General features: G+C 42.6%; 1 protein-coding gene across 1 annotated transcript in view; it reads left to right on the forward strand.

The window, feature by feature from the left end:
- The first annotated feature begins 2,289 nt into the window (after nucleotides 1-2,289).
- The window catches only part of STYX (serine/threonine/tyrosine interacting protein), a 32,197-nt gene continuing 18,613 nt past the window's right edge, over nucleotides 2,290-15,873 (forward strand). The window contains exons 1-2 of the mRNA XM_063118169.1: nucleotides 2,290-2,406; nucleotides 13,725-13,757. Of these exons, the coding sequence (XP_062974239.1) occupies nucleotides 2,350-2,406; nucleotides 13,725-13,757 (90 nt within the window). The 5' untranslated portion in view covers nucleotides 2,290-2,349. The remainder of the gene's footprint in view (nucleotides 2,407-13,724; nucleotides 13,758-15,873) is intronic.

Below are 15,873 nucleotides of genomic sequence, written 5' to 3' on the forward strand. Positions count from 1 at the left end.
CTACCCTCCTGCCCGTTGATCACTTTTCAACTCTACATTTTCATTTTTTAGGTGTGATGACTATAGCACTGTACAGTTTTCCAAGCATGGTCGCACCATAGATTTTTATAAGGGGAATACGATTGTGGCAGGTTTTATAAGGGAAATACGACTGTGGCAGAGGAGGGCCAGGATCTCTTCTTGATCCTCCCAGAGTGCAGGACATGGAATAATGGGCTCAAGTTAAAGGAAGCTAGATTCCAGCTGGACATCAGGAAAAACCTCCTGACTGTTAGAGCAGTACGGCAATGGAATCAGTTACCTAGGGAGGTTGTGGGCTCTCCCACACTAGAGGCCTTCAAGAGGCAGCTGGACAACCCTCTGTCAGGGATGCTTAAAGGTGGATTCCTGCATTGAGCAGGGGGTTGGACTCGATGGACTTGTAGGCCCCTTCCAACTCTGCTATTCTATGATTTTCGATAAGGTGACAAAAGCTGAAGCCTGTCCAGAAGTCCCGAGAGCATTTCCCTCTTGTGCAACTAGTCCTGTACAACCTATGATTCATGTGAGGGAAAGGCACTCTGCATATGCTCAGAAGCACAATTATATGTACCCTAAAACTGAACGTTTATTTATTAATTAAATTAAAAGTGTGCCCTAGAGATGAACACTTAAACAATTGTAATAAAATGTTGACTCTAAACAAGTCCTAGGGAAGACGCTTAGCATTAGCCAACAGGTTAGAATATCTCTGGGCCCTAAGCACAATTGGTACAGAGCAATCTTCGACTGGTGTAACATTTGTTGGCGGCATGAAGGATTTGGCTTACACTCAACTCTTCCTTAGCCAAAATGAAAACTATCCAATTCTGATTCATAGAGGGCAAAGCAAGTACTAAATGTATTTTTAGTAAGTAGTAACTAAAATCCAAAACCTACCTCTTACACATTCATTTTGAACTTGGTTTTATCCGCTTAATATTCAACAGGTGTGGTTGAATCTTAACATATCTGCTTAATATTCAACAAGTGAGGGATTTTATTTGCTATAGATAAGGGGAACTGGTTTGTATTAGTGAAGGCAAAGGAGTAAACATGGGAGTAAAAATTAATACAGTACTATACATTGTACTTTCTGGTCGAGGAGGATAGAAGTTGTTTAAATGAATACATGCGCTGGGATGGCCTTCAAATCGCGGGCTGTCCTGTAAGGCAGCCTTCCCCAACCTCATGCATTCAAGATGTCTTGGACTTCAACTCCCATCAGCCCTACCTAGCAGAGTCAATGGTGAGGAATGCTGGGAGTTGTGGTCCAAAAGATCAGGTTGGGGAAGGCTGTCCTGTAAGGCACATGGCCACCATAAGGATGCAGTTTTTCACCCCCACCCCACACACAATTAACTTCTGGAACTCTCTGCCACAGGAGATGATGGCGAGGGCTGCAAGTGGCTAATTATTTTTAAGCAGTAGCCAGATTCATAGAGGAAGCGCTCTTTGGGTTGCATCCAATTGTGGCCCTACTTAGAGTAGACCCATTGAAATGAATAGGACTTGGTACACCTGAAGTCCCATTGTTCCTTTCAATGGGTCTACTCTAAGTAGGGCTATCATTGGCTTATAAGCCAGCGTGGGTCGAACACGCGGAAGGTCCCCGCTCCATGAATTCTGTGTCCGGTTGGAAAGGCAGCCTCGCTTTCGACGCCGGTCTTCCTTCGCCTTTTCCTCCACTCGCGCACGAGGGAACGGAGAGACTCCGCCAGTTGCGCGCATGCGCCCACCCAAGGAGGCGCTCTTCTCTCTCTCTCTCCCCTCCCCGTCTGTCTGTCTGTCTGTCTCTCGACACGCCCCCAAAAGGACCTTGAAGCCCGGCCCCGCCCCCTCCGCTCGTAGAAGGGAGGGCCTCTCACGCCGTGCCCACTCCTTTTATGGGGCCGTCCTGGGGCCACGCCCCCTTTCCCCCGGCCGGCTCGCGGCAGCAAGCGGCAGTTGGTTGGAGGAGCGCGCGCCAAAGAGTGCGAGGAGGCAGCGCGCGCACGCGCACGCGCGGCCGTTTGTGAAGGAAGTCGCGAGGCAGGGAGGGAGTGACCGCCCGCCTCAGGAGGGGGGGGAGGGGCCGCGAGCCAGCCCAGCCAGCAGCATGGCGGCCGGGCGCGAGCCGCCCCTGCTGCCGCCGCCGCCGCCGCCGCCGCCGCCGCCACCTCCCCCCTCTCCTCTCCCTCGGTCCGCGGCCGCCGCCGCTCGAGCGCCGAGGCCCGCCGACCGCCGCCCTCTGCCCCGCTGACCGCCCGAGAGAGGAGGAGACACGAGCGAGCCAAGGAAGGAAAGAAGGGCGCGAGCCTCGCCTGCGCCCGCGCCCGGCCCATCCCGGCCATGGAGCCCGCCAAGCCGGTCTTCCCCGAGCTGCCGCAGTCCAAAGAGGACTCCGAGGTGAGGGTTCACACGGACACGCGACAGAGAGCGAGCGAGCGCGCCCGTCCGTCCGTCTGTCTCTCTGTCGTCGCCCTGTGACTCCCCCCGTTCCTCCTCAGGACTGAAAATGGGGGGGAGCGAGGGGGGGCGCCTCACACCTCCAGACACGCCCCGCTACAAACAGGAAGGTGGGCACACACGCGCACACACACACACACGCGCACACACACACAGGTGTCCCACTTGCGAGGGGTGGGTGTGTCGTGAGGGCAGAGAAACCACCTTTTGATTTCTGCCCCTTGTGGAATATTTCCCCTTCTCCCTGCTATGTTCAGTGTGCGTGTGAATGAGTGACCCGGGAGCACGGGTGTCCTTTGATACCGCCTCTCTCCACTGATTAGACCTGGGGCTAAGAGGGGACGTCGTCGTCGTTATTATTATTATTATTATTATTATTATTATTATTATTATTATTATTATTATGCCATCTTCACCCTGTGGGGAAGAAGATGCGAGGGAGACTGGAGCAGGCAGGCACCATTGGGGCCTGCTTCAGTTGGACCCCTACCCCCACAGGGCTAACATCTTCACCTTGTGGGGAAGAAGGAGCTGTTGGTTTGTCCCTCCATTGGGAGATGAGAGGACGGAGCAGGGCCTTCCCACCAGCCTAAACAGTCTCCTTAATTTCTTTTTATTTTCTCCCTCTTCCCTCCTCATCCACTTTTCCTTGTGTGTCACGTCTTTTTTTAGAATGTAAGTCTTAGGGTAGGGACTGTCTTCTTTATTGATACATTGTAGGCCGCTCCGAGAGCCTTTTGGCTGAGGTGCGGGATAAAAATACTCTAAATAAATAAATAAAATATTATTATTATTATTAATTCGTTACATTTATATACTGCCCCATAGCTGAAACTCTCTGGGTGGTTTGTTTTTGACCCATCCTTGTTTCCCTCCCAGTTTCCCACCATGTTATCACCGCACACGGACAGAATTACACTTGTCGCCTGCAGTATCTCCTAGGACAGTGGTCTTGGAATTGGTCCGGACCTGAGACCTACCTCGGACTCCCAACCTGAAACATGCAACCCTCTTCCACAATTTTCTCCATGCCAGCATATTTGCTGGGCCCCATCTCAACTGATTTCAGGACCCGCTTTTGGGTTGCAACCCACCAGTTGAAGACCACTATTCTAGAACAACCTTCCCTGCCATATACATCCAAATTATTATTATTGTATTTATATCCCGCCTTTTTTCCTCCAAGGAACCCAAGGCAACATACATAATCTTCCTCCCCATTTTATCCTCACAACAACAACCCTGTGAGGTAGGTTGGGCTGAGAGTCTGACTGACCCAAACTCACCCAGTAAGCTTCCATGGCCTAGTGGGGACTAGAACCCAGATCTCCCGGCTCCCAGTCCAACACTTTAGCCGCTACACCGGCTCTCCTCCAAATGTGTTGGACTACAAGTCCCATCATTCCCAGTGAGAATGGAGGTAATTGCAGTCCAACGCATATGGAGAACACTTGTTTGGGAAGGACTGTCTAAGAAAATCCCAGAACTTGCCGCTTATTCCACCCTCTTATGTATGGGTGTATATGACAATTCAGTCACCCACCGCTATCTGGGGGAACATTCTTAAGTTTTTTATTCTTCTGAAGATCCATATTATTCAGCTATCTACCCCTGGCAATTTTAGGGGTTTGTAATTGTGGCCATATCCCCTTCACCCACCTCTGTTTTAGTTCCCTCCACCTCATGCAGGGCGTCTGAGGAATCTTGCTGTGGTTAGTGCATCATTGATTGTTCCCATTTCTATTTATTCATTAATGTGTGCATTCATTCTCTTATGTTATCACTTTATATATTGGACCCGAGGTAGGTTGCATTTCAGCACGATAGAAATACAGAGTTCTTGTTAGATTTGGTTGTAAGCCTTTTGACCCCCTTCTCCACAATTAGCAGGTCCTCATTTTTCCTTCTGTATTTGTGGGGGTCCTGAGCAGAAGGATTTATTGTTGTTGCTGTTGGTTGCCCCATGACATTTGGTGGTATTTTTTGGTTAAACCTGTAATATCCCTTCATGGACCAGAAGGTGCTACAGAGTTTCCTTGCTTTTACCCCATGTGTCCTAAACTTGGAAGAGTTTTATTAATGTTGACATTTAATGCAGAGGTCCTAAGTCGCACTTGCACAACCCTTGTTAATCTTCTCTGTATATTAAAGACTGCCACTTTCTCCTTCAGAGGTTCCCACTTTCAGGTACAGGTTATTGTGCAGCTTTTATTGTTGGGTTGTCCGAACCTGGGCGACGTGGTTTATTGGAGGAGAAACAACCCTCAAATAATCCATGGGCTGCTGTTGGGTTATTTGGGTGTTGTTTCTACCTCCAACAAGCCATGCTGCCCTGGTTTGGACGACATGACAAGCTTCACCCAGGTGGATAATTAGGCAAATGGAAACATGGCTTAAACAAGTTACTGTGACTTGTTTAAGCCACAGTGATCATGCAAACCAGAGCAGTCTAATGCAGGGTTGGGGAACCTGTGACCCTCCAGATGTTTGACTCCAGTTCCTATTAGCCCTAGCCAGCTTGGCTAGGGGAGAAGACTGATGAGATTAGTAGTTCATCAACTTCTGGAGGGCCACGTGTTCTCCAGCTGTGATCCAATAGATGAGCTACAAAAGTAAAAAGAAATGCAAAGGGATGTGAAAAACAAGTAAACTAAGGTAACAATTCTTTATAAAGTTACATAGCACCTAGAACCGGGAGGTGGGGGGCAACTTGTGACCCTCCAGAGGTTTTGACCTACAACTCCCCATCCGCTCTAGCTACCCTAGCCAATGGTGAGGGATCCTGGGAGTTGTAGGCCAAAACATCTGGAGGGGCACAAGATACTCACCCCTGACCTAGAGAGACGAGGGGTGACCATTTCTAAAAGAAACTATTACATCATAAGAATTGCCCTGCAAATTTATTTGAAGGAGTGATATAAATTCCTACAACCAAATACATCAAAGCAGTGTGTCCAATGACTGCCATATTCATGAAAATATTAGCAGATACATATAATGTACAGTTAATGTACAGAATTTAGTCCTAGCTTGGGGTAAATCTTCACGTTTCCCTTGAAAGTTGGACACGTTGGCCACCCCTCAACAACATTTGCTCTCCCTATTATTGTGAACTGCTGAGGGATTTTCAACGATATACAAATGTCACAAATAGAAAATATAGTTTATTCTGTCCTTCTTTTTTTGTTTCGCCACCCCCTCACGTTCATGCTATACTTTGTTACTATTTTAGTGTCCCCCATTTTCTTTCAGAATCCAGAGTAATCTAACTGAAATATGTTTAGCCATCCCCATTTAATTAAACAATAGTTGCCATTAAACTTAGAATGTAAGGTTTTCCCTTTGCCTCAAATCAGCAGTATGTTCCATCGTTCTCTCTGACATCATAGAATGTAGCAACCAAAGGCTGTGACATCAGAGATCTACTGTGACATCAAAGGACTTATTGCAGGCCCCAGTTAAATTGATATACCGTATTTCTTCGATTCTAAGATGCAATCGATTGTAATAAATAAATAAAGATGCACACTAATTTCAGTACCACCAACAGAAAAAAAGCTTTTATTCTAAGAAAAAATAAATGCACCCGCGATTCTAAGACGCATCCCATTTTTAGAGATGTTCATATGGGGGGAAAAGTGTGTCTTCGAATTTATTTTTAATTTATTTATTACATTTATATACCGCCCCATAGCTGAAGCTCTCAAAGAAATACGGTAGTTGATCAAGTTGGTTTGCTTTAAGCAGGCTAAAACTTTTTTGTTCCAGCAGGCCTTTGGAGAATAGTCTGGCCCTCCATCTATGTTAATGTCTTATAATTTTGTTGTGTATTTTAAATGTTTATGGTTTTGTTCCCCCCCCCCATGTATATTTTAAACTTTGTAAGGCCGCCTTGAGGCCCAGCATTCGGCAAAAGGCGGGATACTACTACTACTAATAATAATAATAATGAAGGTCCTATAGTTCTGGAGGCTGTGTTGGAATTAGGTTCCAAACCTTAAAAGAAAAGGCTTGGTGTATTGAACTACTTGGCAAAAGTGTTATGTAGATAATTGTTGGAGGTGCATGAACAATTAACGAGATGTAATAATTGTGAACGATTCAATATGACAAAGGTTTCTTTTATGGATTTCAACATTTATGAAGATAGCAGGCATAAGGCAGAGGAGACAAGCATGTAGTGCAGGAGATCCAGGTGTTCAGGAGGGTTGGGGGAATATCATTTGCTCGATGTTTCTGTAATACAGGTTTGTTTCATGGAGTTGAGGTATGTTGAGAAATAACTAATATGATTAAGACTTCATTTCAAGATAATTCTCAGGTTAGGAATAATGTCTTTGTTATTATCAGTTTGGATGAAACTTCTTTAATGTTCAGGAATCAAAATCATTCAGTAATTTGTGGCTTTTGGTCACTCAGTTCACTTTCTGATGGTCTTTTGCAGAATCCTACGCTCAGCCTGGCTGGAGAGCTCCAGTAGATTGGGCTGTTATCTAGTGCAGGAGTGTGTCTCACAGCTGGGAGAAAGGGCATGTGTCATTCGTTCATGATCCATGTGCCAGCTCAGTGCAGCAAGAATATCAAAGACATTGGCCATGGAGGGCTGCACTTGCACCATTTTCTGTGTCCTTGCTTTTTGGGATTTAAATTGTCCCAACTTAGCTGTGCATACAATATCTTCTGGCTTGTACCATAAAATGTTATGCTTGTTTAGTTTCTGGCAATTCTCATATGTGTTGTCATTACTGATACATATATTATGCTGCTTGCTGTCTTAGATTATGCATTTGGCCTTGTTAAATGTATCCAAGCAGTTAAAATATTAAAATAATTATATCTAGCTATGAACGCTTGCCCAAATACTGAGAAGTTTCACAAATTTAGAGCTTTCAGTTCTGTGGAGGAAATGTATTCTTATGCTGGGGAGAGATGGCCACAGAGTGTTGCTTTTTATGCTCTTGCTGGCCAAGCTTGCTTCATGGGGCCATATCTGACATTACACTAAAAAAATATGTGCAAGAATTGGTGTTACTCTGCTAACGGTTGCGTAACCGCTAATAGGACACACACATCTCTAGTGCAAGCAGCACATAGTATAATGAAGTTGATTGAGGTGTGCAACATCATGTGCAATGTCTTGTGCAACAGCGTGCAGAACAACTTGTGCAACATTTTCTGCAATGGCTTGCACATCAGTCTGAACAAGTGAAATCAAAGTATTGGAATTGACGCTTGTGTACAGATCAAAATGGCATTTCTACAAATGATAGAAGCTTTGCGCTGGCAGACCGACATTGAATACAACACGTTATTGTTTGTGAAGGAAGATAAGAAAGATAGTGGTTAATATAATATCCCAAGCCTTTAAGCACGTCATAGGTTTGACCCAGTACACTAAAATATGTAAGTCTGTACAACTGATGTAGGATTGTTGGTACACTTGGCCATCTGTCCCTTTATTGTAGATAGGTCTTTCCATTCTGCACCAGCTTCAACTTTGAATGGAGGAAGAACAGCTCCATGTTGAGCTCATTGTAGTAAGCTGGACCTGAAGTTATAAAAGCATGACTGGCAATTGATAGATCTTAGTCTTGCGGGGAAAAGTTTAGTCTCATCTGAAGGAGTTGGGGGAAATGTTCATAGCCGCCGCTACTATTTGAAGATCCTGATACTGCAACATATTCTGGAGCTGAATAAATAGAGGAAGTGAAAATACAAGTGTCGCTTCCAAGTTACACAGATTACCACACATTATTACAATTTTGATTGTATACAGCGTAATTCAGCTTGATGGCATTGCACCTGAGCCATGGCTTAGACACAGACTTAAGTATGAAGATTACTGGAGAGAGAGAGGGACGAGGCCACAGCCCACCCTATTCTGTGTCTGTTACACATTTTTCTGATCACTTATTTATGTACTGTTACTAACCTATTTACAAAAGTGGGAGATTTCAAAATGAAACCAACTCCATTTCAAAAGCTTGGGATAGGTGGAGCTTGATTAAAGTATCATTTTGCTATGACATAAAGAAAAACTAGAAAGAGGAACCTGGGAACTACAGAACAGTTAGTTTTGACATCAATCCCTGGGAAATTTTTGGAGCAGATTACAAAGAAGTCAGTCTGTAAGCAGCTTGAAAACAATGCAGTGACTACTAGAAGCTAACATGAATTTGTCAAGAAGAAACCCTGCCAGAATAATTGATCTCATTCTTTGATCGGGTAAACTCCCTAGTGGATTGTGGGAATGCTGTGGATATAATATATCTTGACTTCAGCAAAGCTTTTGACAAAGTGCCCCATGACATTCTGATTAGCAAACTAGCTAAAAGTGGTCTAGATGGAACAACTATTAGGTGGATCCACAGTTAGCCACAGAATCAGAGAATGCTAATCAATGGCACCTCAAACTGGGAGGAGGTAATGAGCGGGGTACCACAGAATCAGTCCTGGGCCAAATGCTCATCAACATTTTTATTAATGATTTGGACGAGGAGGTGCAGGGAACGCTTATCAAATTTGCAGATGACACAAAATTGGGTGGGATAGCTAATACCCTGGAAGACAGAAATAAACTTTGAAGTGATCTTGATAGGCTGGAGTACTGGGCTGAAAATGAAATGAAATTTAATAGGAATAAATGCTAAGTCCTACACCTAGGGGGGAAAAAACCAAATGCAGTTATAAGATGGGAGATACTTGGCTCAACAGTAGTACAAGCAAGAAGGATCGCAAGCTGAATATGAGACAACACTGTGATATGGCTGCAAAAAAAGCAAATGCTATTTTGGGCTCCATTGATAGAAGTATAGCTTCCAAATCACAAATGGTACTGGTTCCCCTCTATTCGGCACTGGTTAGGCCTCATCTAGAGTATTGCGTCCAGTTCTGGGCACCACACTTAAAGAAGGATGCAGACAAGCTGGAGGGGGTTCAGAGGAGGGCAACTAGGATGATCAGGGGTCTGGAAACAAAGCCCTATGAAGATTGACTGAAACAACTGGGCATGTTTAGCCTGGAGAAGAGAAGATTGAGGGGAGACATGATAGCACTCCTCAAGGACTTGAAAGGTTGTCACGCGGAGGAGGGCCATGAACTCTTCTCAATCCTCCCAGAGTGCAGGACACGGAATAATGGGCTTAAGTTATAGAAAAATTGTGCCACTTTTACTTTCTGTATGGCATTCTAGTTTGTTTAGGTGCTTAATAAATAATAGCTGATTCTTATGTAATGTATTTATTAGAATTTGATTGTATATCTTCTCTCTCTCTCTCTCTCTCTACATGGTATGTATTTAAGTGCCAGAACTCTCATCTGGAAGGAATATGTACTGTTGGAGATCAGTAATATTGAATTTATAGCAGCCGTATGAATATTACTAATTGTGTGTGCTCCAAAATTAATTTTCAATGCAAAACCCATATGTTTGTATTTTAATATGAAGCAAGACACTTGTTTTAACATTTTCCAGCTTTGTAATTATTTAACTTCGTGCTGTAAAAAACAAATTGTGTATACTTTTTTGATGTTCACTGTTTTTAACTTTTGTAAACCACCCAGAGAGCTTCAGCTATGGGGTGGTATTTTAATAATAATACTAGGCATCTAGGATGTGCAAGCTTTTATCTTTTGCGAAGTTTGCTTTTCAAATTGCAAATAGAAATCTATGCATAGATGCTGGTTGCTTCTGTCTTTCTAGAAGCATACTGTGAACAAACACAGGAGTAAAAATGTTAATTCTAATGGACAAAAATCAGGGCTCGATAAAAATGTCAAAAGAAGTAGCAGGAGTTTTTATTGGCCCTTAGATATGGTTGCATTATGAAGTAGCACCCTGACTCATTGCTAAATTCCCACAGTGGGAAGTCTCTAATTTAAAGTTATGATCCTGAGCACATGTGGAAATATTCCATTGAAATTAAAATCACTTCCAGGAAAATCTGTTTGGGATTGAAGTGAAGGTATATAGCTGGGTATGTGTGGACAAATCTATATTTCAGATTCTGAAATTAACCAGCTTATTAATTGTATAAATATGAGCTTTTTAATAGCCCATATACAAGTAATCATTTTTAAGGTTCCTTTTGCTTGACAGAGTGTGAAAGCAGTCTGTTTTCATGGCAATGTTGAAAATTTCCACTTGTTTTCTATGATTTAAAATACTTTGTAAATTGCCAATTGTGACCAGATGGATTGTAACAACTATGTCCACACATTTTTTTAAAAATCCTATTAAGATACTCAACCTGTTCTAAGAGTTCATTTTGCTGTTGGGAGGAAGAATTATACAATTAAATCAAGCAAATCCTTTTAAAGTGTGTAGGTTTCTTGCTGTGCTGTTCAAAAGTGATACTGTGTGCAGTGCAGCTAAGCAGATGTGCAGTATAAAAGAGGCTTCAGATGTGTTTTAGTTCCTATGGATGCTTGAGCCTGTTCTTTGGTATATGTCTGATCTCAGACATACATCGCATCATCTCACTAAGGTGGATATTACCCTGCATGACATATTGCTCATCATTCACTATTCAGCTAATGGTTATGACTAAGAAATAATATACACAGTTTAAAATGTTGAGTAAGACATAAGAGCCCTGCTTGATCAGATCAAAGGCCTGTCGCATCCAGCAGGACATGAACACAAAAGCAGCCGTACAACTGCATCAAGCTATTCCCAGCAACTGGTATTTATAACTGTACTGTCTCAGATGCTGGAGGTAATTTAAAGCTATTGTAACTACCCTATTTCTTCGATTCTAAGACGCACACTTTTCCCCCCATATAAACACCTCTAAAAATGGGGTGCGTCTTAGAATCACGGGTGTGTCTTAGGGTTTTTTCTCTGTTGGTGGTACTGAAATTAGTGCGCGTCTTACAATCGATGGCGTCTTGCAATCGAAGAAATACGTTAGTAGCTGTTGATCGCTCTATCATCTATGTAGCTGTCTAATCCCCCTTTAAAGCCTTCCAGATTGGTGGCCAGCACTCCTACTTGCATTGTTTGAAAATGTACTTCCTTTTTCTTGTCCTTAATCAGCCTTCCTCAACCTGGGGCGCTCCAGATGTGTTGGACTACAACTCCCAGAATGCCCCACCTGGGGCATTCTGGGAGTTGTAGTCCAACACATCTGGAGCGCCCCAGGTTGAGGAAGGCTGTCCTAAATCTTCTACCATTTGGTTTCATTGGATTACTCCAGCTCTAGTTTTATGAGAGAGGGAGAAAAACCTCTATCACTTTCTCCAGACTATGCAGAATTTTATACACCTCTATCATGACCATTTTGCTTGTGTTTTTTTTAAAGTTAATAAAGCCGCAAGCATTGTATCCTTTCCTAATTATATACTTTATATAAAAAAGCTATAAAATATGCTTTTTTGAGGTTTGGTGACATAACACACATTTTGTCTTTTAACTGATGCGTTTTATTATTACTAGTTGTAGAACTACCTAATTTAAAATAAATGCTATTATGTTACTACTCCATTTCTTCGATTCTAAGACGCACTTTTTTCCCCATATAAACATCTCTAAAAATGGGCTGCGTCTTAGAATCGCGGGTGTGTCTTAGATTTTTTTTTTCTGTTGGTGGTACTGAAATTAGTGTGCGTCTTACAATCGAAGAAATACGGTAATTAAATATATTACAAATGGAGTAAATCATCTTCGATGGAGCGTTAAAGGAACAGACTTCAGTTATAAAGTTTGAATGTACAATAAGGGTAGTATTAGGGCCACTAGTAATTAGGGCATAGTATGTTTATTTATTTATTTGTGCACACAGCTGGACTAATCAGCTTTAGTACCATAAATTGACCAGACATTTGTTTCGGATTATTTTTTTTATAGTAATTAACCCTTTCACGTTGATACAGTGTGGTATCTACTCCGCAGCCTGCACTGAATAGTACGTGGGCAGGCAAGCTGATGTACAAGGTCAGCTACCTGAAAATGAGAAAAGAGCCTCTGATTCTCGGGAGCTTTTGCTAACCTTTTAGTAAGTCAGCAATATTAGTAAAGCAATGTTGAACGGACAGTTTAAGCCAGGGATAGGCAACTGGTGGCCCAGCATTTGGTAAGAACTTCCCCCATCTGCCCCCATGCATTTCAGCTGCTTTCTCTGGTGTGAAGCAAGGCTTTCTAAGTTTCTCCTCAGTGTAAACAGCAACAGAGCTTTGGGGAGTGCTCTCTTAAGAACGTAACAAGAGAGCCCTGCGGGTTCAGATCCAAGTCCTATCTAGTCCATCATTCTGTTTGCCTGGTGGGAAGCCCACGAGCGGGATGTGAGTGTTTATGTTCCCAGCGATTGGCATACAGAGGCATATCGGCCCTCATACTGGAGGTAATATATAGTCATCATAATTAGTTGATAGCCTTATCCTCACACCCTCCACTTACTGTGGAGGATGTGAGGATAAGGCTCTTCAACCCCACTGAGCTGCCACCACTCTGTGAATGACAGCAGAGGATCTACGAGAGAAGCAGCTGAAGTGCACAGGGGAAGAATTTTGCCAGAGCTGCTGCTGCTGCTGCTGCTGCTGTGCACAAGGAAGACAGAGTTACGTAGCATTCGTGTCTTGTCTCAGGTGTAGCTGAGGATGGGTAGGGTCAGTGTCGCTGGGATTGGCTGTGTTGCTTGATTAATGGATTTGGGCTGTTACGACAAAGCTGCAGCCATACTTCAGAGAAAACCATTAATTGAACATTGAATGGAGTGGTCAGATTTAGGGAATTACAATTTTAGAAATTGCTGCATTACTGGCATAATATCAATATTCTACACCATCCTTTAAAACAAACCAAAACACAAAGCTTCCAAGATTATATGCACATCCATTTTCTACCCAGCTTGGAGACTTGAGACCTAAAAACATTGCTTCTGAACCACTGCTATGACTTCTTCCACATTTTCCTGGAAAATTGCTCTTCTCTAAGGCAAGTTCAAAGGGTATCAGGTGCATCTCTGACCTGGCACATGTTATCCAGATACAAACTGGAAATGCCCACCTTGCTACAAACCTGCCAGGGTTTTATAGCCTAGGAATGCCACTTGCCATTACTTTATGCAAAAATATCTAATATTTAGATTCCCTCCCTTGTTCCTTTGCTGAAAGCTATTAAAGAATCCCGAGGCCAAGTCAATAGATTGGCAAGTTGGAAGCAAAGAATTTGACAGTTTTTAGATTATCTATTTTGATTGGTCTTGGAACTTAAAAATATTCATGTTTGAACACTATATATTTTTTTCTTTTCTCCTTAGGATTGGACATATCCAATGAGAAGAGAGATGCAGGTATGAATGTTTGTTTTATTCAAAGCCAGTTGCCAAGTCATTAGATATTTGGTGCTTCTGCTGCAAAGGTTTAGCAAAATAATGTGATGCCCTGAAAACCTCTCAGGTACTACAGGACTGTAGCAAAGTTCAACTTTTACTGTCCAGTGAGGTGCAACTTATCATTTTAAAGGACCCAAAAACCCAGGGCCCATTGTCTTCCCTCACTCTCTTCTTAGCTTTGCGGGGAGTTCCTACTCTAATCCTTTCTTCATCTCCATCTTTGCTATCTTTGCTGCTGCCCAGCCAGCTCCTATCTGAACAAATGTATCACTCTATCCCCTTTTCATGTGTTTTGGGGACCCACATGCCTGCTCCCTGCAGGTACCGCTGTTTCTTTGTCCAGGAATATTGTTGGCTCTGTCTTTGGGCAGTAGAGAAGGCTGGTGCTCATGTTGGGATGCTCCCTTCATGTTTTGCAAATATTAAGAATAAGAAAACCAAATTCAGGAGCTTGCAAAATGATGTTTGTGTACGATGAAGCGGAAAAGTAATGAACTTGTGTAGATTAATAGTTACCTCAGCAAAATAAAATGTTAATAAGGTATTGTAGTCTTCCCCCAGTTTCTATATTTTGAAGCTTTTTTCAACTAATGCTTTAATTTAGAGCATGATCTAGCTACAAGATGTTAGCCTTGTTTATTTATTCAGTTTCTATTTTGAAGATTTGGGTTCTCAGATATGTGGGGAAGTTGAATCCCCTCTCTCTGGCCCCAACAAAGGCAAGGAAGTGTGCAGGAAAATCTGTATATGCAGCAGGGTTTTCCCCTTTCTTAAAGAATGTGGCTTCTGTTCTTCTTAACCAAATAAATATCTGAGGGAAGGTTTGCCTCACTTTCCCCCCCTCCCCCCCCCAAAAGCTATCTATTTCGTATTAACACTTTAATCCAGAACATGTTTACTCAGAAGTAGGTTATATTGATTTCCTTACTATTTGCATCTGTGAATTATCGGATTGAAGTTTAATTAAAATTCCAATTATTTTTCTGGATAATGAACAATAATGGGACAAGCCCTTGTGATCTTACACGACAAGCCAAAATTCATCAGGAAATTAGTGAAAAAAGCCTTGCCTATTAAATTTCCACCTGTCATGCAGCGAGGATCCCTGCTGAAAAAGAGGGTCTGATGCTTGCAGGTGAGGTACCTTGAATAAATAAGCAAGTGGATATAAAGGAACCACCTTAGGGCAGCAAATATAAAGGAATCTTGGTTTATAAGCTATCCGTTCCAGAGAGAAGAAGTAGTGCCATGATGAAGAGGAAAAAGCAGGCGAGGGAGAGCTAAATGGATATTGTTGTTTTATACTGTTGTTTTTATATTTTTGATGGTTTTAAGTTTTGTATACTTTTTTAGTGTTCACTGTTTTTAACTTTTGTAAACTGCCCAGAGAGCTTCAGCTATGGGTCGGTATATAAATTTAATAAATAAATGAATAAGTTAGGGTTACATCAGTGAAAAGATGGGCTTAAAAATTCACCTATGCATGAGATCCCATCCTCTTGCTTTATATTCTGCCTGGAATAATTATCCTGACAGTGAGGCACGTTTACCTCGGTCTTGCTACATTCAGACCTTTGGAGGCTTTGAATTGCTTTTGAGAATTACGGGCTCTGGATGCATTCTAGACTAGAATAAGCAGAAGTAGGAGGGAAATTTGAGATGCAGCAGCAGTGAGGAAGAGCAGTTCTTGGAATCTTGGCTGCTGAGACTTCTCGCTATACTTCTCTGTTGCCTCAGATTTGTTCATACTTCTCTCTCCCTTTTTCTTAGGCACAGTGTTCTAAGTAGCTTATCAGTAAAACCCTGTCTCAGAAACCATTATGCTCAGCCCTAGTTCAGTTAGTCAAGATGAAACAGCATGTACAGGAAAATAAACCCAGGTCTTGTGTACAAATCCCTTTTCAGGCTTGCATTTGCTGCGATAACACATAACACTACCAGATAACGCTGGTATAATGCAACCCTACCACCGGTGTTGGTCTTACTATAATGCAGCTCTTATTATAGTTTTAACACTTGTAAACTAGTAGCCTGGATTTTGTGTTTCTTCCTTATTGGCTTTTTTTTTTCTTTT

Source organism: Elgaria multicarinata, chromosome 2 (genome assembly GCF_023053635.1).
Source record: "Elgaria multicarinata webbii isolate HBS135686 ecotype San Diego chromosome 2, rElgMul1.1.pri, whole genome shotgun sequence".
Classification (NCBI taxonomy): domain Eukaryota; kingdom Metazoa; phylum Chordata; class Lepidosauria; order Squamata; family Anguidae; genus Elgaria; species Elgaria multicarinata.